Source organism: Carcharodon carcharias, chromosome 28 (assembly GCF_017639515.1).
Source record: "Carcharodon carcharias isolate sCarCar2 chromosome 28, sCarCar2.pri, whole genome shotgun sequence".
NCBI lineage: Eukaryota > Metazoa > Chordata > Chondrichthyes > Lamniformes > Lamnidae > Carcharodon > Carcharodon carcharias.
The window spans coordinates 28,218,683-28,237,818 of record NC_054494.1 but is presented as its reverse complement, the minus strand read 5'-3'; the positions used below and the strand labels follow the sequence as shown (position 1 = coordinate 28,237,818).

General features: G+C 42.9%; 1 protein-coding gene across 18 annotated transcripts in view; it reads right to left on the bottom strand.

Moving 5' to 3' along the window:
* Positions 1 to 263: 263 nt before the first annotated feature.
* The window catches only part of zmiz1a (zinc finger, MIZ-type containing 1a), a 411,800-nt gene continuing 392,927 nt past the window's right edge, over positions 264 to 19,136 (bottom strand). For 17 of the 18 annotated variants that reach the window (XM_041176087.1, XM_041176086.1, XM_041176089.1 and 14 more), the window contains 7 exons: positions 18,465 to 18,570; positions 17,058 to 17,218; positions 16,686 to 16,753; positions 15,141 to 15,209; positions 13,314 to 13,561; positions 9,964 to 10,127; positions 264 to 4,076 (listed from right to left, as the gene is read on the bottom strand). In XM_041176087.1, coding sequence (XP_041032021.1) covers positions 3,969 to 4,076; positions 9,964 to 10,127; positions 13,314 to 13,561; positions 15,141 to 15,209; positions 16,686 to 16,753; positions 17,058 to 17,218; positions 18,465 to 18,570 — 924 coding nt within the window. In that variant the 3' untranslated portion in view covers positions 264 to 3,968. Of the gene's footprint in view, positions 4,077 to 7,906; positions 8,153 to 9,963; positions 10,128 to 13,313; positions 13,562 to 15,140; positions 15,210 to 16,685; positions 16,754 to 17,057; positions 17,219 to 18,464; positions 18,571 to 19,136 lie in introns of all 18 variants that reach the window. The other variant, XM_041176103.1, reaches the window with a different exon arrangement.

The window sequence follows — 19,136 nt, the reverse complement described above, 5'->3', positions numbered from 1 at the left end:
GGAAATTAGCACCCTTACACCTGCCAGAAAAGAGACTCTCCTTCCAGCTGGAGAGAGGAGGCCTTCATTCCATTAAACCAGACTAGATTCTAACACAGGTTCCAGGAGTGAAAAAACCTTGTTTGATACCACAGAGTAACTTTTCTCCTGCTTGTTTTCATGTAGGAAAGAGTATACGTGAATTTCATTTTTGGCAATTAAAGCATTCACTTCAAAACTTCATTACACTCTCTAGTTAATTAAAATTAAAAAGCTGCACACAGTTTCATCTGAATACATATTTATTAGATAAATATTAGGTTGTCACATCATCTAACTACATACAGTTTGCAAGACTAAAAATCACAATTAGTTTTCTGACCAGTTTAAAGTATGAAATGATTGCATTGTACATACAATGTACAAACAGAAAAAAAAACAATGGCCATTTCTGCATGTGACACAGAGACTGTACCCTTTTTGAATTCTTGAATGATCATGATATCAAAAATTGTACAAACTATGAATTTGGTTACAATCTTTTTTTAACCCCTCATTTTCTTCATTAATTTTGTAGCACCTTAAAAATATGCAGGTGATCTACTAGATAATACACTGAAGCTAAATATTACACGTAGGTAAAACAAAGGTTTCTTTTGAAGGATCAGAGTATATTACAGAGTGAATGAATGCTGAAACTTCACGAAAGATAACAAACAGTATTCATTTTCCACACAGTCACTTCTGATGGATTGCAAGCTTGTTGAGACAATGCACATTTCTGGAAAATGAACACACTTCTCTTTACATTGAACATGTCTCCCTTTGTCATTTACATATGTACACATGTCCCTTAGTCCCTGCCTTAGACGATGGTATCTGCTTTGTCCTTACAGAAGTCTGGGCAGGGATTCAAAGATCACCGAGGTTCCTTCCCAGCCAGGGTTCCACAGTGACTGTCATAAAAACATGGGAACTGGACGTGTGAAACAGCTCTTAGAAAAAAATCAACACCGAACATGCCGGTGCTCACCCACCAGCAATTTTCTTTTGTTTTAAAATAACATTATAACATGTTAGAACATTTTTTTTTCGGGAAAAATACATTGGCAGTGCATTGTTTGTCATTGGATACTCTTCACTTATCCTATGTGTTTTGTCGCAGCTGTTTCAAACAAACAAGTTCCCAGTTATGAACCAGTACCTTGCCAGACCAAGGGACCGGCTGCTCTTAAAATGGGAAGAAACTAAAAACGGGGTTACAGAAATTAGCCTCATTCTATCCACACAAGCAGAAGCCAGGACTAGAGAACGGGAGCAGAAAATTACCATTTGCCTCCAGGTCAACTCAACCCCAAAGCTGGTGATCCTCTCAGTGTCAATTCACACTTACAGCTAATTGTTTGGTGATGTGTGCCACCCTCTAAGCTCATGTTGCTTCAATATAGGTGCAAATTACACAGAGGTCCCAAATCAGAAGAATGTGACACAGGTCAACATTTTGTAATCGAACATTCCAGGAACTATCCAACATCCCTGTCCAGATAACATATACTCAAATCCATTTATATGATATTTCTGTTAAGTGAAAATCCTAAAACAATAACCCCCTTCCTCTCCTCTATCTGTGATCCTTGCCCATTTAACAAACTTTGCAGTTATAAATTCCTGCCAAGTGTGTACTTTTTAATTATACACATTAAACAATGTTTACAGCTCACGTCCTGTCAAATTTGTTTAACGTTTAAAAACAACCACTGAAGAAGAGGTTGCATTTAGAAACTTCCCTTACAATGAAAAGGATTCTAAGAACCGAGTGTCAAAACTTGTAATTAAATTGCTAATATTCCCAGCAAATGAAATATATTATTCACTTAACAGAAATGAACTGTCCTGTACTCGTGGCTTGTGTTCTCTCTCCCACTTAATGGAGAGCGCGCGCACACACACACACACACACACACACACACACACGAGAGTCTAGAGGCTTGGAAAAGGAGGGGAACACTCTTATTTGTAATTTTTATGGGTTTAGTTTTTGGGTCAGGGTGGAGAATGCTCCTCTACTCTGCAGAGGAATCCTCTTTGAAAGCGGGCCCACAATTTAAAAACCACAGAAAAAGACAACCAATCTGATCATGGAAAATGTTGAATATTATCAAAGACGTTACTAAAATATTCACAAAGGTATTTACAATAGCATTTTAAAATAATCAATTTGCATACTGAACATCGCCTTTAACTTGAGAGACAGGGTAAAAGAACCTCAAATGTATTCAATTACTTGGCAACTTTCTACATGACGATTACAGATTCAATACTGCTACTAGCAAAGGCAAATAGCCATTCATTTTAATATCTACAGCTGAGTACTGGTAACTAGCATACATAACTATGCACATACAGCAGTGATGGATCAGATTTTGTCTTCTAGGAGGAGCAAAATGTAGAGAAAATAAACAAGTGACTTTGGTGATGAAAGCATTGTCCAAACTTCCAGTGGCAAGCTTGGTTCAAATCATTTTGTTGCACATTGAAAAGGAAAAGGGATCAGCTTAATAATAATAATAATAAAAAAACAAGGTAATAAAAACTAACTGGAAACACAACAAATCCCTCTGGCAATTGCAATTGTGTAGCACAGGTAGTGTCGCAGATTAAAATTGTACAGGCTTTTTGGGAGGCGCAGTGTGTTCAGTTCAATGGTGGGTTTATTAACCAGTACACGGTCAATCTGTTTTTGGACTGCGCAGGTGCAGGGTAGTTGTTGTGCACACATGCAGGCATCTTCTTCCCTCATCCTGTCATAAAATTATTGAACATCACAGTTCGAGAAAGGTATATCAGCATAAAATGAGGGCTGAAGAGGTGTGGTGCTCATGAGGTGTCAGTGTGGTAAAAGGAGAAAGCATCACTGGTGCAAGACAATGGTTGTGGCTCCCAGGATGTGTAACAGTCTGTAAAGGAAAACACAAACCAGGAAAATGTTGCAGATGTCTTCTGCCACTGACTGTTAGGGTTCGCAACTTTTCCGGCGGTGGGCCTTACCCAGCTCACAAACCTGTGTGCTCCAACAAGTTGTCCAATATTTGCTGCCTCTGCTGCTCGTTATTGTAAGACTGACACTTTTCTTTTGAGACCGAGCCGCAAACATCGAGATCTTTTAATGATTCTCCCGGTATGGATAGAATGCAGATTTGGCACAACAATGCCAGTGAGTCACCTGTGCTTTGCAATAAAACACTGCAAGGAATGGATATATTTGCATTTGACTTGCAGGCTGCCCAACAGTCCCTTACATTGCAAAATGAAAAGAAAAGAACAAACAGGAAAAATCTCTGTACAAGTACCAAAATGGACAGCAAGAGAAGACGTTTCTTCAGGTACAGAGGCAATAACTTCCCTTCCACTGTTTTTCTACATGTATTCGTAATTTGACATTCAGGTCAGCATTGTTGTGCTTTCTAGTTGCATTCTGACCTAAATAATTTCTTATGTCCGTCCCTCCTCTTAGTCCATCTTCTGCTATTCTCATTGGAGCTGCTGAATGAAGGAGCTGCTTCTAGTATATTGGATTGGAGATGGGGGAATGGGAAGGTGGAGAAGGGCGTGATGGGGACCGGCCTACAAAAACAATCCCTCCCGCCTTTCATTGTTGTTTTCTCAAATTTAGCGCCTGGACTCTTTACACAATGGAATTCTTCCTATTTATTCGCAAAAATCAATTGGATAAAGCTACATGGTTTTTCTTTTTTTTTAAAAAAAACGATCATAAATGATTATTTCCAGTGAAGCTGCAGCACCACCTAACAAGCTTCCTCCCCCACCGCCCACATTGCTTTCAGTCAATGCAAGTGTGCAAGACGACCAACTTGGAAGGAAGAGGAGCCTGGAGTGCATCATTTCATCTAGTGTATGAGCTCTTGCAGAATAGGGTGTTTTGACTTCTTGTGCGGCTACAAGGTGAGGATGTGTGAAGGGACGGGCTTTCAGTTGGTCTCAAAGAGTGAGAGGAGGTCATCATTGCTATTGCTGGGCAGGTCAGGAGGGCCAAGGTAGGACAGAAGCTCATCTGGATTTGTAAATTCTGGAATAAGCTGTAAGGAACCAAAGACAAACATTCAATGTTATCAAGTCCACCCCCAAGTAGAATACTTTCTCATCAAAAATAAAATACATAGTCAAATTTCAAGAATAAGCTATTAGCCAAATAACATTGTTGGAAGAGCAAGGCTGTTGTACATTGTACACACTTACATTTCTAATGCAGCTTTCTACCAAAGTCATCGAAACGGCACATGTTATTAGGTTTCACAAAGACATGAACAGTTTGCTTCCATCATACTGCAGCAACAGACAGGTGAGTGTGGTATTCTTGCTGGAGTGTTCCACAAGATGTGAACTCATTGTGTGTGTTTTATGAAATCAACTCACTCCTAAAGTATGGTTTTTGTAAGGTATGCCTGACAGGAAGACAACTTAGGCTGACAAATCAAGTGCCGTTATGTGACGAATCCAGCAGGTTAGCAAGGATTTGGTGCATTATTAAGTACCCCTTTAACATTCTAAATTATTATATCGTGCTCCCCACTACCCTCCCACTCCCAACCCACCAACCCCCCCAACCAACTTAAAAGCAGGTGATTAATCTTTGGGCTGGAGTGTAATTTATTTTGACCACGGCAACGTACTTGGCAGCAGCTGGGAGGGCAAAGACGTGGAACAACCTGCAAAATTCAGGAACTTTTCGAGATGGCCAGATGGTTCTGGCAGTGGTCTATTTAACTCCCAACAAGAGTCCCGTTAATTCAGACCACATTCAAAAGTTGACTTCTTTCATTGGATATTTTTTCCCCCAATTTAGAGCCTTGCTGCTAGGTGGAGCCACTAGTTACAGCAAAGCATGTATCTCCGGCTATGCAATTGTAGAACAGCAAGAGGAGGCTGTGAAGAAACAGGTGTGTTGGAACTGCAAGTGGAGAGGTGAATGGCAACAACAAGGCCCTGGTTTTGCCTTGACTGTTGCTCTGTGATCAATAGTACAATGGCCAGGATTTTACAGTCCTGCCGCAGTGTGTCTTCCCCTGGTGGATGCGCGAGCCATTTAAATCTCCATTCAGCTCGGCGGGACTGTAATATCCCGCTAGGCAGGAGGGGCTGTAAAATCCTGGCCAATATTATTTTTTGAGGAGGTTGTGGGGTGCACGTTCCTTACATTTCCAAACCTCACAAGTATTGAGCACGTGTTCGTAAATTCATATTCGAATGTTCATTAAAGTTCCAAACTATGCCTGTTTTTGTACAGCGCTCACTCACAAAAACTTAAGGGATATTCTGTGCTTTTTTTAAAAAAAATTAACAGCAGCAATTTCAAGGTCTCCACAAATTTTTGGTGCAAAGCATTTATTGCAAACTTTGCAAATGGTTTAACTTTGTGTGGATGTTTTCTGCTTCTACCATTAGTTTATTTTTTAAAACTTTGTATTAAAGTGAGACTGCTGATTTTAAGTTTGAACTGAATTCAATAGTTTTTGCAGGAAGTTTTTGAGCTGCGATGTCCAAGAATTCAGTACCTGTGGGTGCCAGCCATTCCCCCCCTGGGCAAACTGAGTGACAGTGGCCAATATATTCACATCATATTCAAATAAACTGGGGTATTTCAGTCACATTTTGCTATTTACGGTTGTTTGAAGTTAGAAAATAATTTAACAAATCCTCTGAAGTGCATTTATGCAAATAAATTTAAAGCTGAAAATTTTTCAAATGAAGTATGCCCAATGTGATTATTAAAAAGTGGCTGTTCATGGAGAATACGTCTCCTTCATTTCAAACATTACTCTCGTCTCTGGAAGGGAATTCAAGGTCCTTGGGCACTGTTTGCTGATGGTGCTGGGCCCGGGGCTTGATACGAGCAGGGACAAGCAGGAATAAATGGAATCTCGCACCATCTTGGGGCTAAGAGGCACACAGTTGAAGAGCTTTTTTTTTGCCACGAACAACAACTTGCACTTGTGTTGCATTTTAAAAGGTGGCACAGCATCCCAAGGTGAAAATACACCCAGGCAGTCACAAATTAACGTGGGTGAGAAAAGACTTTGGAAATGGATTGTAGAGCAAACACCAATTCTAGCCGTCAATTTCAAATTGGCCTCTTTGGCATTGGGCGCTGTGCCTTTGACTAAACTTCTTTATACAAGTATATCGCTGCAGATTTGTTGGGTTAGATCTTCAACTTGCACCCCCACCATGCATAAAACCGGTTTGTCAGCTGCCCGTTATAGAAAGCGCACAATTTTCATTTCTATTGTGGAGCTGGAAATTGGTGGTTTCTAATGGTCGATTCTCAATACCAGTCTTAACCCCTGGCATCAAGTTGACAATTTACCTCAGCCCATTAAGTTCATCCAATTCACTGAGAAACTGGCAATGATGAAAACTGAAAGACTTGTACTATCCACAAAATGGTTTGTTTCTGTAACATGATCAGTTTTAAACCATTTTAACTTATTTTTGCAATATTACAAGCAGATAATTTTAAATTTGGGGAGTGGGGGGGGCGGGATTAAACTATTTTTTGTACTCATTAATATGAGAGATGTCAGTGGTGAGAAATGGAATACCAGACCGCTTTACTCAGTGCCTCTATTAAGTACAGGTACAGCCTAGGCTGTGGGGCCAAAGTGTGGAGGACAACTTTAGAAGGGAACTCTCCAGATCCAGAACATGGGAAGAGCCAAGGGTGATATTTTCAGTCATTCACGTTTTGGCCAGCAGAGGCGAGGGCAGTGGAAACCGAAGCAGGGGAATGTGTTGTTGATGACAGGGTCTGTCTTGGTCAGCTGACGAGAGGACAGCTGAGCAGACCGTTGGACAAAAGGAGGAGGAGGAGGAGGAGGGGGGTAAGTGAGGCAGCCAGCCATATTTAGAAAGGCAGATTTTGCATTAGCAAAGTGCTGGGGCCAGGGATCATTTCCCACGTTCAGCGACTGCATTTTGTTGTGCAGAAGAATTTTGCCGTCGAGCCTAGGGGTGGGGAGTGTAGCAATTTCCACATCTGTGGGAGGGGTCTGATACCCTTCTAAGCACATGCACTGGTTGTGCTACACTGCCTGAATCTCCGCCACCCCCTGCCCCCACAAATGAGAGAGCCCTGCCCAGTGACAGAGTGAAGTTTCCATTTTCCACAGCAGACATCCTTGCTGGCCTTTGAGACGATATAACTCTGATGCTGTGCCTCGGTGTTGAACAGGAATAGCTCAACCCATTTCAAGTAGAACCTTCACATCAGGGAGAGGAGATTCTCATCCCTCGGACTGATTTGAATTAAGGCCAAGATTCAGCAGTTGAAAGAGGCCGTTCTAACCCACTCCACCACTCAAATCCTCAAGAAGTACAATGTTATAAAACTGGATCCAGTGATTCTGTGACGTTAATTTAAGACAATCACAGTGCCAGGAACCAACTTTTGACAGCTGACCCCAGCATAGTTTTATAAAAACCTTTTACCATGTCTATTAAAAAAAAAACTGGTTCAAAAACAGGTCATGTTAAGAACACATTTGCGGTACAGCCAGACTTTCAATTCTATACTTCACAAATATCTTGACGTATTTTTGGGCCACTGTTGTTCTTAATAAAGTCTGATGGACAATATTCATAATCAAGTTAACCAATTGCTGCATCCCTGACCTCTTTTTCTTTTGTTGTCTAGTCATTTTGACACATTTTATACAATAAATAAAATCATTTCTTCAAAACAGACAGGTGAATGAGGCAGCCAAAGCAAACTGCTCTCCTCCTAGGCTGCTGCAGTACAAAGTAACACGTGAAAATGTATAAAACAATGATGTGACATGAGGCGCTTTGCTGTGCCCAGAATTTGCTAGCAGTGGATGGGCAGGCAAATGAGAGCATGACGCACACTTACATCCAGTGAGGGTTCCGGCATGTCGGACGTTCCCTGACCACCAGCCTGACCTTCCAAGGTGGAGGAAGGGCGAAAGGTCAGATCACTGTGTGGATGGTTGCTAGAAGCAGCCTGCTGGGGTTGCCGGGGCTGCTGGCTAGGACCACTGTGATGTAATGGTTGCCCTGACTGGCTGCTGGGGTGAAGTGCGTGCAAACCTTGCTGCATGGAACTATGGGACTGATCAGTACTGCCAGGATGAGGCATCTGCGAAGGAGGAAGCAGGAGAGAGTGAGGCCACAAGGTACAGTGCTCAAGATGTCTGAAGAATGTTAATACCAAACCCAGCCATTAGACAGGAGAGAAAGCCAATCCCCACTTCTCACTGGAGACTTAGAAGGAAATCAACTCTGCAGCACTAACTTGCAACACCTATCCGCTGTCAGACCTGGAGTAACTAAGAAGATCTACCCACAGTTAGAGAGAACAGCATCATCTAAAGACCCACTCACTGTGAACATTTCAAATGTTGCCACTAAAACTCTAGATACCTGTCTCTTTCAGTCAATGGCACTCACAGTAGCTCACATTGGGTTCAAAGTAATTCCCAAGAGAAAGTATCCTTTTTGTTGGCCTACTGAGGCTGAAATGCACTAGTAAATAAAACCACTGCCTCTGAACCGAAAAAAAAAATCCGTTCCTAAACCATGTTTAGAGGGAGCATGCTAGAAATATTAATAATGATCTATCTTTGAAAAGAAAATTTAGTAAACACCATTGTAAAAATGGCATGGAGATTTTAATTAACCTCCTCTGTGCAGGTTCTGGTATTCAGTCACTGTGGGTAGGCTTACAGAAAGAGATACTGTCTCTAACACAGATTAGCTCTGTACACTGATACAAGTACATACTACAGAAAGAGTCTTTTGTTAGCAACTTCTCGTGTGTAATAGAACAAACTTCCTAACACCTTCCTGTCCTGACTCCAACAATAGATTTCCTGTTGGGTTCAATACTGCAGAGTTGAAGACATTCCCCCCCACTCCCAAAAACGCCCCCCTTTTTTTGTGTGCGTGGAGGCAGAAGCTGGTTAGTTCTTTGGTTGGTGGGTGGTGGGGGGAGCTCAATAACGACAGCAGTAGTGCTCCAACATCAGAGGACAGACAAGCAAATACATGTCCACCTTTTGATGTGGTGAGGAGGAATGAAGGTTTGTAGCAAAAATTCCCCCCCCCGTACTTCAACTCAGCACCATCAGAAAAATTTCGAGGAGTTGACTGCTGCTGGATAGAATTATCTGGTTAACAGGATAAGCAGGATCCAAACCAGTTTTGTTTTGGTGTGGGTGGGGGAAGCCCATCCAACAATACCAGAACCAGCTTGGCTGGAAAAGGTTGGGCTCCACCACATTTAAAACCAGGTTTGCAGGCAGGGTGGGTGGGTGCAGTGGGGGAGGTGGGGGGAACATTTTATGAAACACCTTGTTCTACTTTTACACGTTCCATGTAAAAGACTGTCAACTTGGTAAGGCCACCCATGTCTACCAGTGAGTGACAAAACAATGGGATGCTTGCAGCAACTTTAACAACATTAAGTGCTAGTTGCCCTTGTATTCCATTTGTGTGAAATAACAGTGAAATAAGCACAGACAAAAGCAGACCAGATTTGTATGGAGAGAGAAAAAAAAACAAGGCAGATGAAAAATGTTAGTGCTAGATAGAAACATTGCAAGCCACATTACACACTCAGAAACACAATCAGACAGGAATATTCGCAGAGAGTTAGTTAAAAGGAGTCTGGATGGCAAATTCACTAAGTTACTCTCCATTGTTTCCCTTGGGATCATCAGCAGTGATTTGATCTTTGCTGCATCTCACCTTGTCTCGCTAATATAATTCCTATCTGTGATATTCTACCCCTATTCTGCCACAGGTTGGCAAAGTTAGCACGCTGGAACCCCATTCATAAACACAGGTCCCTGACACTCGACATCTCTTAGGCTGAATGTATCCCAAGTGCAAATGCAAAGGTCATTGTTTGAAACAAAGGGAGAGACGCACACAAATGGCACCACTTACCTGATCAGGCATGGAGTGGCTGAGAGGCTTGTCAGGAGTCATAAGGCTGTTGGGCATATCTGGAGGGTGCGACAACTGGGGCCCATGCATGAAGTCGTTCACAGAAGTACCGGCAGGGTTGCCATGTGGGAAATCGAAGTTCCCATGGCTGGGGTAAGTGTTACCTTTTGGGAGGATTATGACAGTATTATTAACAAGTCTGCCTTCTCAAAACAATCTGCATCTTGTTCAGGACTGAAGCTGGTTCAGAGAAATTGGTGCATCCTAAACAACAAGTCAGCTCCGACAGAATGGAGTATTAGTTTGCCCTGTGTTCCCAGTGTAGCTATTGTGTTATCAGCTGCAAAACTGAACATTTCAAGAGGGCAACGGAAATTCATGGGATCAATGAAGCATATTTCAATTCACAATCATCTTGGAAAAACTCAGGGCAATCTTTTTTTTTAAAAAAAAAGTCACCATACTCATTCTTCGCCACCTCCCAACAATATATTCAAAGTGTGACATGCCAGAATCTGTTTTCACTTCCTTTTAGTCTGTAACTCTGATCAGGGAACAACTGCTGAACACTTTGCATTAAGGACTTTATATCTGTTAATATCTCCGTTTCTGGGCATTCTACAGGTATTCACACCATAACACAACATGGCTATCACATGTTTGGCAGTAGAATGCTCTGGTTTCAGCTTTATGGTTTTGTGGTCTCTTTCCTCATGTACAAATACTATTTGTCAGGTAATGACAATGGCTGTTCCTCAGCCATCACATCCACACTGTTACATAAGCCAGAATTTGGTTTCACCATGGTCTAGTGCATAAATGCAATACTCTGCAGTATATCCACCACAGACCAGTACGACTTGGGTTCAATTCCCAGCTTACACTCAATTGAGTGCAACTTCCTTTTTTATTCTTTCACGGATGTGGGCATCGCTGGCAAGGCCAGCATTTGTTGCCCAACGCCAATTGCCCTTGAGAAGGTGATGGTGAGCCATTGCCTTGAACCGCTACAGTCCATGTGGTGTAGTAGGTACACCCACTGTAAGGAAGGGGGTTTCCAGTTTTTGACCCAGCAACAGTGTGGGAATGGAAATATAATTCCAAGTCAGGATGGTGTGTGTGGCTTAGAGGGAACTTGCCGGTGGTGGTGTTCCCATGGCATTTGTTGCCCTTGTTCTTCTCGGTGGTAGAGGTCGTGGGTTTGGAAGGCGCTGTCAAAGGAGCCTTGGTGGGTTGCTCCAGTATGTGGATGGCGCACACTGCTGGCACTGTGTGTTGGTGGTGGAGGGAGTGAGTGTTGAAGGTGGCAAATGGGATGCCAATCAAGTGGGCTGCTTTGCCCTGAACGGATCGAGCTTCTTCAGTGTTGTTGGAGCTTCACTCATCCAGGCAAGTGGAGAGTATTCCATCACACTCGTGAACTGAGGCAGGAGTCGGGACTCTACAAGTGGTCTTGGTGCCCTGAAGCCAGTGAAATGAAAACATAACAGCCAGAGTTCATGCTGTTCAATGCTTGCAAGTTATGGAGGCTGTGTGAGGACAGCACTGAGCATGGCTCTGATACATGTTCACATCATCCAGCTGGTGGTCATGCAAGGATTGCCTGCTTCCGTATATAATATATTCTTGCTGGTAACTTAGAGCAGAATTTTACATCCCCCTACTGGTGGCTTTGTAGGCAGCGGCTGTAAAATTTCTCAGGTGACCTTCCACTGGCCCTGACCTCTCTGCAATTTTATGCTTGGATGGTTGAGGTCTAGGCTGGCCGGCTCAACCTTGCCCCAATTGAGGCCTTTAAAGTGGCCAATTACTGACCACTTAAAGGTCCTGTTTACCGCCCAGCCTGAATTTCCAGGCTGCAGGAGGAGTTCAAGGACTGCAGGCAAGCCTGAAAATTAACTATGTTCAGGCCTCGGGCAGGAAGGTGGGGGGGATGGTGAGGGTTTGGGGGGGGGGTCCCTCACCATCAGCAATTCCTTTTCATTTAGGGGCCACGCTCCCCCACAAGGTCCGGCCCCTGCAGGTCCTCCATCTCTACTGGCATTTCCACCAACATCCACACCCACTGATGCACTCCCCCCCTGGGCTTCACCTCCCCTCCCCACCCTTAGACCCCCAAAACTTACCTGGCGCTGGACTCCTGGAACTTAGGCTCTGGGGAGTACTTGCAGTCCCAGTCCTGTCCACTGCAGCTTCTGGCGCTGCAGGGCCTAGAGGATTGGCCAGCCAATCAGATTGGGCGGTCGCTCTCTGAGGCTGGACATCCTTCCCAGTGAGGGGCAGAAGTCCCGCCCCAGCCAATTAACCACTTGTTGGGGTGTTAAATGGCTGCGAGGCAGGCAGTATTGGGGGGGCGGTGTTCTCCGCCGACTCTTCAGATGGCAGGAAGGGAAAGCCCGCCATCCTAAATTCCTGGCCGTAAGAAAGCATGAGGTGGGTAAGGGCCACATGAGCCATCAAGCTCCCTCCATTCACAAATCATATGCAATATGTTCCACTCCACCCACCCATTATAATTGCCTGATGCACAGGTTTGCATAAAAGCTCACTGATCCCTACACCACCCACCCCCCCACCTCCCAAATCAAGCAAAACTGCAAAATATTCAGCTATTCTCGCACTTCCACTGTTTGATTCTTGCCTGTTGTTCTCCAGACAGAACTCCTGCCCACAGCAAAGGAATCATATTCCAATGAGCACTTCTAATCCTTTCAATCTATAACCATCCCTGTAACCCAATCCCATTTGCAAACAGATATTCATTAATCCAGTTCTGTTTTAAAAGGAGCCTCAGCCTTAACTAATTTCCACTAGGTATTTTAAATATGTGTGGGTCGCCACCTCCTTAAGAGATTTAAATGCTACAAACTTGGGTGAGACTACTCCTCAGTATGACACTGCACCATTACATTACTTTTTATGGTAGCTTGAAATCTACCCAAAGGGATAAATACAGGAATCAGTGAATCTGTTCATTTGGGATCCATTCCTGAATTAAGGTCCACATCCATTCTACTGTGTATAACAGTCTAGAATTCAGCTAGCAAATGACAGTTGCTCTTTGTTGGGCCAGATTACACGGTCAATCTCTGCATCTGGTACAGTGGGACTTGGAATGCAAGATTCCAACAAGCAAAATACACTCACACTAATGTTTTTGACACATACAAAAGACACATATTAATCTGCAGAATGCAAAATAATAATTCTGTACAAATACCACAGTTGAGAAGAACTTAAAAAATATCTTGACAACAGCTTTTTTCAGTACCCCAGCAAGCTGCATTAATGCAATGTTGATGATATGCATGGATGGATAAGGAGAATTCCAAATTCATGGTGAAACCTACCCGGGTTGCCATATTCATTGCCACTGCTGCCTCCTGGTGGTGGAGGTAGGGAAGGGTACGGCGACGGACCTGGTCCCAGAGCTGCAATCATCTCCATGACATTTGGCATAATCATCTGGCTGGGACTCATGGTTTTGAACCGCTTGGACAGAGGACCATCCGGGTCATCTTTGATGTGAATGTCAGACTTCAGTGGAACTGGTCTCCAACTGCATGTCGGGTCAATGGTGACCTCTTCAAACTCAGAGCTGGAGTGATTCAGAGGAGATTTAATTAACACAAGAAGCTACTCCAATACTAAACTCATCTCTGACTTACAAATAAAAAAGGTTGTGAGTCTTGTATCAGCTTAACTTTATACTTTTGATGGCAAAATGATCTTATGAGAAGATAGTCAGTTTATACTGGGTTCTTCTGATCTGGAGCTAGGAAATTTATGATACTACTGGCATCTAATTGGCCTTTGGAGAGTACACCTGGCCCTCGTAGGATGTATTTACAGGTTAAAAAGAACTCCATTTCTGTATTTCAACATTCCAAATGTACTCTAGATTACCTGTGACCCATGGTATGCATGTAGCTTTTCATTCAAACCAAATTTAAATAGATAGGAAGATTGACTGTGGGAGCTGGCACAGAAAATATGTGATTTGCATTTGAGAGGAAGGGCATTAAATAGCACCTTCCATTATCTCAGGATATTACATAGTCAATGAAGTAACACAAGCTGCCACTTTGTGCACAGCAAGATTCCATAAACAGCAATGATAGGTTACCAGATGATCATCTTTTCGCATATGTTGTTTGAGAGATATATGTTGGCCTACAACCGGGTGAGCGCCCTTTGACTTCTTTGAATGATGCTATGGGATCTTTGTGTCCTCTTGAGAGGGTATGTGGGGCCTCGGTTAAATGTCTTATCTAAAAAAAATGGTACCTCTGACAGTGCAACATTCCCTCAGTACTGCAGTGAAGTGCCAGCCAGGGTTATGTACCGAAGCCCCCAGAGTGGGCCTTGAACTCATGACCCTCTCACCCAAAGGCCAGAGTATTACCACTGAGCGAAGAACGATGTGGATTTCCAATAAGTTATTTTTAATTTATAGCTGATTTTTTGGAAGTTTCAAGGATTCTTCTCATTGGGAGTTTTCATTCTGCCACAAGAAATGAATACAAGACCCTCACACACCCAATAAAGGTTTGAGCACTGCTCAAATCATGCTCTCGAAAACTGTCAATGTCCTGGTAAAAGGCAACAGAGGGAAATGAGATTGATATAATCCTAGGGGCGAGGCAGAACATTCTAGCAGCATCAGCTTAGGGTCTCTTGAATGGATTGCTTTATTCAGAGGAAGCATTATTCCATGCCAACTAGCGAGGGCCTGGCTGTTTTAGCTAGACTTCAGTTAGGCAGACGAGTCTAGTTGTTCATATCTAAACAAACATAGCTCTCACCAAACTCAGCACATGCAATAGGTCAATCTTGATCAAGAAGAGATAATAATCAGTGATCGCCCCCCCAGCGTTGATGGTATAATGCTTGGAAGAACTGTGACATACCAAATGGGTTCCTTATAGAGGGCCCCACAGTACAAACTGAAGGATCAAACCTTTGTTGTAAACAGTGGACAACCAACCATCTCAGAACTAGTCATGGTAGATGCTGCTGTCACCTCCAAAGATGGAAGATAAAAGCACCTAAACAGACCGGGCAACTCCCCAATATCCATAGAAGAGCTTTGCTCTGGATATCTGACTCAAACATTCTCACTTGATTTGCATTTTGCTACCAACATACAAAAGGAAAAAAGCCTTAATGAAACGTACTTTTGAATATTGGATAGGATGCTCCACATGTACTGGTCAACTTCAAGGCCTTCCAGAAGTGCGGTTTTACTGCCATTGAATAAAAAGAATATTGTCAATAACATTTTTTTTTACAAAAATAGAAACAAATATAATTACAGAATAAAATGCAACAATCATTAAATTTATTTATAAATAAAAGTTGCAGGGGTTTTGATGGGGTAGATGGGGACAAATTGTTTCCATTCACAGGAGGGTCAGTAACCAGAGGACACAGGTATAAGGTAATTGGAAGAAAACTCCAAGGGAAATGAGGAATATTTATTTCATGACCTGGAATGCGCTGCCTGAAAAGGTGGTGGAAGTGGATTCAGTGACAAATTTCAAAGGGGAACTGAATAAATAACTGAAAAGGAGAAAATTGCAGAGCTGGGGTGGGGGGCGTCAGAAGAACAGGAGAGTGGGACTAATTGGGGAGCTTTCAAAGGGCTGGTACAGACACAATGGGCTGAATGGTCTCTCTGTGCTGCATATTTTTGATGAACGGAGGAAAACCTAAAGCCAATTCTCTGGAGATGTTGGGAGGTTTTTCACTTTTGCGCTTCTGTTGAGGGGAATACAAACCCAAGATCAATTTGTGTACCACACAGGGCTTTGGGCCTGGATGTAGAAGACCCAACAATATGCAAAGTAAACATGTCCTGCCTGACTAATGCCAACGTGATGAAAAATGTTTCTGAAAGCAAAACAGGTTTGGGCACAATTGCAGAGGCAAAGTGATAGAGCGGGAAAAAGGGACTAATTGAATTGCGTCACAGGGAAACAGCATGGACTCGTCGGCTGAATGGACTCCTTTTGTGCCATAATGACTCTACAACAAGCAACCATTTTGTGACAAAGTGGTAGACTTTCCACTGTTCACTACCTTTAGCACAAAAGAAACGAGAATGCAAGTAGAAAATGACCTCCACTGTGTCTCACATCTACTTATTCACTAAAATTAATCACTGGTGGGGAAAGCAAACATCTCTATATTTAACTGAGATTTCCCCCGAGTATTTTTTCTGTGTCACTGAAAACAGTAACTTAGGTCCAAAGGAAAGGATAAGGATTCCCTGCTTCCATTTTTTTCAGTTAAAAAGGACACATATTTATATAGTACTTTTTTTTTTGCCCCTCAGCAACTTACTTCGCTGTTACGTAAGCAAACAAAATAAACTAGGGCGAGATAAATAACCGGTTAATCTGCTTTTTGGGATGTTGATTGGAGGAATGACAGCCAGATTATTGAGAATTTCCTGTTCTTCTGGGAACATTAGGCATGTGACATTGGATCAACATGCCAATCCCATCTCACAAACAAATGCAGCTTTCAAGGGGAGTCTTGTTATCATGTTATCTTTCGTCTGATTAAGCTAGATAGCCACAAGCTGTTGTTAAGCTTTATATATCTAAAAGGAAGCAATATTTTTTTTTTAAAACATCCTAAAGCACCAACCAAACATTAAGGCAGTCTATGGACAAAGATGCACAATTCTCTCCCAACAGCTCAATTTCTTTACTCACTTGCAAACAGGACACCTCCATGTTCCCCTCTCACAATTCAGTTGCAAGTACGATTCCAAATCAAAACACTGCAGTAACAAGGGAAGAAAACACCGAAAATCCTATTAATACATATTACATAGGGTCTCTGGAACTTTAATCAAGATTAAACTGCCAACAGATTTTCTGCACTATTGTTTCCTCTTCGAGTTGGTCAGCTTTCTAGTTTTAAGTTTAAGCTGATAAACCTTCCTTTCAGACTCAATCCTGCACTCATTTAACAACCATTTTAGCATAAAATGAGCCTGATTAAAATATAATTCCTGGTCATGATAGCCTTTCAATATCCAGGCAATCATAGGTGCTGAAAGACAAGGTGGAGAGATTACTTACCTGTACATGTTTACAGTCATGGCCTCTTGCTGGTAACTGGATCCGCCTGAATGTGATTGGACACTTCAGGGAGACCTTGATTGCCGTCTGCTCCACTCCATCTTCTCCATTTAATGTAGCCCCTCCCGAAGAAGCCGCCACGCTGCTGAAGTTCCTTTTTACTGGTTAATAAGAGGGAATTGATCAGCCAATCCCAATCAGCACAGACCCGCAGGTACAACATTCTCCATATCAAAGTGGCCTTTTATCCATGACAACTAATCAACTGACCCTCTGGCAGAATCCTTCATTATTCCGGTCACCATTGTAGCCAGTACCCGACGTTTCACTCATGATTTTTCAATTGAGCACGACTGTTTTAAGACACAATGTTGGCGGGACACCTGAGGGTCCCCTCCAAGCGGCCAGGTGTGTGGCCATTGTCGGATTTTGTGTGCTTTTTCTCTCTGGGAGTTTCCCTGCCCTCCCACCAGAGTTATGGCATGAGGCTGAGCAAACCTCCAAGGAACTGCAGAAAGTCTCAGCTTCTGCCTCAGAGCCTCACAGAAACAAGACCACCCCAATTCTGGTAGGGACTTTAGGGTCAAATACAAGAAACAACTGGCTGAAGATCCCTCATCCTGACAGCACAGATACCAGATGAGGACTGAGATGTGACACCCCCACCCCCCCAATAGTCAAGACTCACACACACATGTATAATGGGTTCTTAAGGATAACTGAAGCCATCAAGACACAGGCTAGCTTGGCAACAATCCTTTCAGGAAAGGGAGAGGAAAAACCCTATTCTTAAAGAAACTGGTTAAATTGGTGTCTGGCTGATGGCTCACTCCTTTCTCTCAGTGGTGCACCTATATCTAAAGACAAAGAAAAATGGGCCACAATTGGCTTTGACCAACTCAGTATTTTCCCCAAAGCATCAGTTACCCCCAAGAAGTAGGTCCCCTTTCTGCTTCTTTTCAAATTTCTCCCCACTCGAAGGCAGTGAATCTCATAGCTGTAAAAGTCACACCCCACCCCCAAAATACAGGCACCAGATCCTGTAACCGGCATCTCAAAATCCAGAAGGACCCGAAAACCAGCTACATTCGAAGCTGGCACCCTGGGGATAAAGCCCCTTTAACCTTCATTTCTCATAAATATTTTGTACATGCTCAGCCTAGGACCCAAAATCTGTAAAATCCCCAAATCTGACACACGTCTGGTCTCGAGCTTCCCGGATACTGGGTCCAGTGCCTGTACCTCATCCAGGTGAGTTTTTTACATGCAAGACTGGGCAGTGGATTGTGAGCAGCACTGAGGCTTATGGGAGAAGCCATTCAAATCGTTCGCCTGTGAAACCAAATTGAACTGTATATATTTGAGCTCTCTGATTTCTTGCACACAAGCGGATTAGGTTACACTTACTTTTTGTGATGCAATGTTCAGCAGGGAGAAGCCTTTTCTTCAGCAAGCCTTGAAGCACTGATCGGACCGATGGTCTGTGCACCAGCTGAAGTACGAACAAGTGCGACTGCAAGGAGGGAGAGAGAGAGAGAAGAGGGCACACACAGGATCAGTGGCTTGTCGGGAAGCACAAGGGATTAGTACGAACAGCGTCAGATTATCCCCAGGTAGCAAGTGAAACTGTACACCTGTACAATTGTATCACACACAGTCCTTTGAATGCTTTGCTGATAATGACAAAAAAAGAAACCATCCACTTTATTGAAAAAAAATATAACAGACAATCTGATCTTAAATGCGTAGCGAGTGTCGCTTACTTTGTATACTTTGTGAAAGTGATTTACTGATAGAAATGAACTTTTCACCAGGCCCCTTTCTTCCCAAGAAGTTTCTCTTTCGGTGAGAAGTTTTGCTAGTCATTTCTTTCTCACATAGCGGGACATCTCCACCCCATTGGCTAGGGCCGGGATTTAGCACAACTATCAGTGCAATGAGCTACAGGATTTGAAGCAAAACTCAAAGGATCAGTTTTAGATTATTTTACCCAGGCGGGCCTCAACATTTTCTATGTATCTAAAAGTTTTAAGAGCATGCATCACGCTTCCAACTTCAATGTGTTGGAAGTATGAACAC